This window comes from Colobus angolensis, unplaced genomic scaffold (assembly GCF_000951035.1).
Source record: "Colobus angolensis palliatus isolate OR3802 unplaced genomic scaffold, Cang.pa_1.0 Scaffold3, whole genome shotgun sequence".
NCBI classification, from domain to species: domain Eukaryota; kingdom Metazoa; phylum Chordata; class Mammalia; order Primates; family Cercopithecidae; genus Colobus; species Colobus angolensis.
In genome coordinates, this window is record NW_012116265.1 from 229,859 (window position 1) to 234,980 (window position 5,122).

Here is a 5,122-nt window from a genome sequence, read left to right on the forward strand (position 1 = left end):
CATATTGGCAAATTGTACAACATTGGGAACATATTAAATGTTGCTTACGATAAAATTTATGTGTATTGTACCATAATTTTTTTTAAAAAGGAAGACAGAAAACAATAAAAATAGATTTTTTTTTTTTTTTTTGAGACGGAGTCTCGCTCTGTCCCCAGGCTGGGGTGCAGTGGCACGATCTCAGCTCACTGCAACCTCCACTTCCTGGGTTCAAGCAATTCTCCTGCCTCAGCCTCCCAAGTAGCTGGGATTACAGGTACGTGCCACCATACCCAGCTGATTTTTGTATTTTTAGTAGAGATGGGATTTTACCATGTTGGCCAAGCTGGTCTCAAACTCCTGACCTCAGGTGATCCACCCGCCTCAGCCTCCCAAAGTGCTGGGATTACAGGCGTGAGCCACTGCACTCGGCCCCAAGTTCTTGATAAACATGGCAAAAACCAACTTCCCACTCCACGCATCAAGTTAATCAGTGCTATTTATTAATGGTTCTGTTAACCACTGTCCTGTCATCCCATCCCCTGTCTCTTCATCTTATCTGCAAAGATCTCATTTGTACATTCAACGCATTTTTATTTAGCACAAGTGCTAGGAATACATTGAAGATAGCAGCCCCTATCTTGTGGTGCTTACAGTTTAGCAGCATCATGAAATATTTTCTAAATATTTTGTGGAAATCAAGTTATGCGGTTATCTATGATATTTCTCCTCATCTGGTACCATATCAGAAAAGGGAATGAAGGATTACTTTTTGTAGATTCCATATTGCTACTCATTATCTTCTGTCACTTGAAAGTGGGATTTACTCCCTTTGTCTTTACACCTTTCATGGTTTCACAAACAGCTTTGAACTTTAGAAGTCTCTGGAGTTCATTTATACCCTTTCTGTATATCCAATTTTTGGTGGTGTTTGTTTAATTTAATTTTATTTTATTTTGAGACAGAGTCTTGCTTTGTCACCCAGGCTAGAGTGTAGTGGCACGATTTCGGCTCACTGCAACCTCCACCTCTCGAGTTCAAGCGATTCTCCTGCCTCAGCCTCCCTAGTATCTGGGATTACAGGATGCCTAACTAATTTTTGTATTTTTAGTAGAGACCGGGTTTCACCATGTTGGCCAGACTGGTCTTGAACTCCTGACCTTAGGTGATCTGCCTGCCTTGGCCTCCCAGAGTGCTCAGATTACAAGCGTGAGCCAGTGCGCCCGACCTGGTGGTGGTGTTTAAACGCCTGTTTTTGTTTGTTTGTTTGTTTTTACATTATCAGGATTGTTTTTTGTTTTATAGTAAGCTTAATAAAAAATTTCTGTTCAACTTTAGGCATTTTCACTCCCATAATCTTTGTCACTCAGATTTTTACTTATGTTTTATCTTTATGTTTTGAAATGATCTTTCCTGAGGAGGAGAGTTGAATCTCCTTAGGTTTTCTTTTCTTCCTTGAGTTCTTGAAATGCCGTAGTTGCTTTCTCCAGGAACCTGGTCCTTTTCACTTCCTTTTTCAAGTTTGCCGGAATTAAGCTCAGATGTATTTTGTCTGTTTTCTGAAGGATTAAACTGTCAACAATGCAAGGTGCTATGTTTTCATACAAAGAGTGGATGTCTGCATAGCCGGCAGCCCACCTACCTTATTCTGAGGTGTGCGTTCTCTCATCAGTCAGGTGGCATCCACATTCTTCCTCTAGCCAGTTTCCACCACTGCAGCCTTTTTGCCTACTCTTCTTTCCCCTTTGGTCCAATGTCTTCCTCTATACTGTCTTACTCACATTGTTGGATTTGCACATAGATGTTTATTATCTTGAACTTGGGAGGATTCTCTGCCTTTTTCTCTAGATCCATCTCTGTAAGGCAGCAGATTTTCTATAGATGCCATAGTCTATTGTTAACCCATCCCACCAAGTTTTGGTGATTTTCGTGAGATTTTATTTATCTCCTTGAGTTCTTTTTTGCTGTTGTGACTTTTAAATATAGTGCCTAGCACACTAATGTTCAATAAGTAATATTTATGATTAATCTCAAGAAGTATTTGCCTTCTCTTTTAGGCTGTGAGGATATCATTGCTGAGAGCATCTCATTAGATACCTTAATTGCCATCCTCAAGTGGAGTTCTCATCCATATGGCTCTAAATGGGTGCACCGACAAGCTTTACATTTCCTCTGTGAGGAATTTTCCCAGGTCATGACTTCGGATGTTTTTTATGAACTCAGCAAAGACCATCTGCTTACTGCTATCCAGTCTGACTACCTACAGGTAATCATTTAAACACCTCTCAAACTCATTGTCATTCATATGTGCACCAAAAAAATCCGTCTATGCTCTATTACTCTTCCATCTGGGGTAGGGCAGAGGAAGAGAAACAGGCTGTGATCAAACCACACAGGAACTGCCCTCTTCATAGGTGTACAACAAAAGCCTTCTGTCTCACTGGTTCTTCATGTACCCTGCTGCCATGACTCAACATTGAACAAGCCCAGGTCCCAGCCAAATGCACCAAAAAGAGATTGGGGCAGTAGGCAAGGTCAGAAGCACATCCCAACAGTGATTTTCTTGACTTCTATTAATGTAACTTCTGTATAGTGGTTTCTTACTTTTGGTGGAGCATCCCATACTTAGATTGTAGACAGTAGCTTCAGCAGCACAAAGTAAAAATAGTGTTCACTTTATGATCTGCTCAAATGGTTATCAAAACTCAGTGCATGTATTCTTCCAAAGCATGATAATGTTTTCAACTACTTGTTTTTAAGCAGAAGTAGTTTTTAGCAGATTCTTGTGTTCTTGACTTAAATGTCAATTTAATCTGGAAATTTAAATTAATAATAGATTTTATATATTACAGAAAATACTTGCAGGCAAAGTATATTCAAGCTTAATTTTTTTCCATTGGCTGTATGAATTTTATGCTAAAAACTGTACAACTGTTTTAATGCTATTAAAGACATAAACCCATTGAGCCACTTCCTATTTCTTTGTATTTGTACTAGAAAAATGATAAAATGCTACCGTTTTAGTCAGAAATGCAGTGGAGAGTTAAATAATACACTCCGCATCTGTGCTTTTCCTTTGTTGCTTTGATTGCAGTACAGATGTCATACTTGGGCTTGATTTATGGAGAATCTTTGTTCATTAACCTTGTCTCATTGTCCTGATCAAAACTGGATGCTTTATGTTTGTGTTAGAAGTTGTTATTTTTCTTAGATTATTGCTTTAGGAGCTTTGCATTCCTTCTTAGAAAGTATTTTTTTAAAAAAAATGGAGAGCAGCCTAGATTTGCTCTAAGATTTTAAATAAAATACAAAGAAATGAGGGATACATTGCCATTTCACAGATTGTGCTTCACCAACCAGTAAAATACCTGTAGAGATTTTAGTTTCTTTTGCAAAAACAAGTTGACTGACTTGTTTTTCCTGTCTCTCCAGGAGTTAGTAGTTATTCTGCCTATACCCTATACTTACACTTTCATTTACTTACCTGTGTTTTCTTCCAAAAGAGAATTTAAGGCAGCTTTGTAGAAACCACATAGTAAGATAAAATAAATTTAAAATAGGAAATGGGTTGCTTGAGCCCAGGAGTACGAGACCAGCCTTGGCAACAGGTAGGACCCCATCTCTACAAAAAATTTTTTAAAAATTAGCCACTTGGGAGGCTGAGTTGGGTGGATCACAAGGTCAGGAGATCGAGAGCATCCTGGCTAACAAGATGAAACCCCATCTCTACTAAAAATACAAAAACCAGGCGTTGTAGCAGGTGCCTATAGTCCCAGGTACCCAGGAGACTGAGACAGGAGAATGGCGTGAACCCAGGAGGCGGAGCTTGCAGTGAGCCAAGATCACGCCACTGCACTCCAGCCTGGGCAACAGCACGAGACTCTATTACAAAAAAAAAAAAAAACTAGCCTGGCGAGGTGGCAGGCGCCTATAGTCCCAGCTACTCGGGAAGCTGAGGCAGGAGAATGGCGTAAACCCGAGGCGGCGCTTGCAGTGAGCTGAGATCCGGCCACCGCACTCCAGCCTGGGCGACAGAGCCAGATTCCGTCTCAGAAAAAAAGAAAAAAAAAAGGAAATACACATAATTTTCAGGTTTCATGTACCACTCAAGACTGAAATATGAAGAAAGTGCTACAGTTCAGAACAATGACTAGGAACTAGTGGCTAGAACATTTCTAGGCCAGAACCAGCCACCCCCAAGTGTGGCCACATTCAAGCAGCTCCTGCCACATGCCTGAGATAAAGGGAGACAAAGTATAGGTTACAGAGAACCTCAGGGACAAGAACAGAACAGTCATACCACTTGTTGAGTGCCTACTGTGTGCCAGACACTGTATACACACTCTCACTAATCCTATGAACAATTCTGAAACTTAGGTATTATGTTCTTTTATAGGTGAGAAAGTTAGCTTCCGAGAGTCTAAGTAACATTCCCAAGATTAACCAGCTGGACTTGAACTCAGGTCTTTCTGTTTTCAAAGCGGAAGCTCTTTTCACTATATTTTGCTATGTCTTTAGATGAGGACCTTCTAAAGTCATTTTTGGTACTATGGACTTCTTATTTTTATACTATAATAGAACTTGCTAATTTAATGACTTATAAAATCCTCTTCTACATGTGAAAGCAATCATTGTCATCACCCCATTAGGAAGTATTCTCTGTCCTCTCTGAATGGCAATACCTTAGGCCACTCAGAAGCCTCTTACCACATCCTGCTTGGTATCCCGGCTATTGGTGGCCACAGTCTATCTCTTCTATAAACTATACATTCCTCAAGGAGTCTGAGACCATGTCTTGTTCAATGTTGTTTCCATACCACCAATCCTTGCATATAGGTACTCGGGAAATATTTGTTGAATAAATTAGTGCCACATAGTGTAATATTAAAATGTACTTATTATGAGGCCAGATGCGGGGGCTCATGCCTGTAATCCCAGTACTTTGGGAGGCTGAGGTGGGCGTATCACCTGAGGTCGGGAGTTCCAGACCAGCCTGACCAACATGGAGAAACCCCGTCTCTACTAAAAATACAAAATTAGTCAGTCATGGTGGTGCATGCCTGTAATCCCAGCTACTCAGGAGGCTGAGGCAGGAAAATAACTTGAACCCGGGAGGTGGGGGTTGTGGTGGGCCGAGATCGTG

At 40.6% G+C, this 5,122-nt stretch overlaps 1 protein-coding gene across 1 annotated transcript in view; it reads left to right on the top strand.

Annotated features, from left to right (window-relative positions):
• Positions 1-1,891: 1,891 nt before the first annotated feature.
• Positions 1,892-5,122, top strand: part of LOC105517023 (BTB/POZ domain-containing protein 7) — a 35,313-nt gene continuing 32,082 nt past the window's right edge. Inside the window, exon 1 of the mRNA XM_011949371.1 lies at positions 1,892-2,245. Within this exon, the coding sequence (XP_011804761.1) occupies positions 2,000-2,245 (246 nt within the window). The 5' untranslated portion in view covers positions 1,892-1,999. The remainder of the gene's footprint in view (positions 2,246-5,122) is intronic.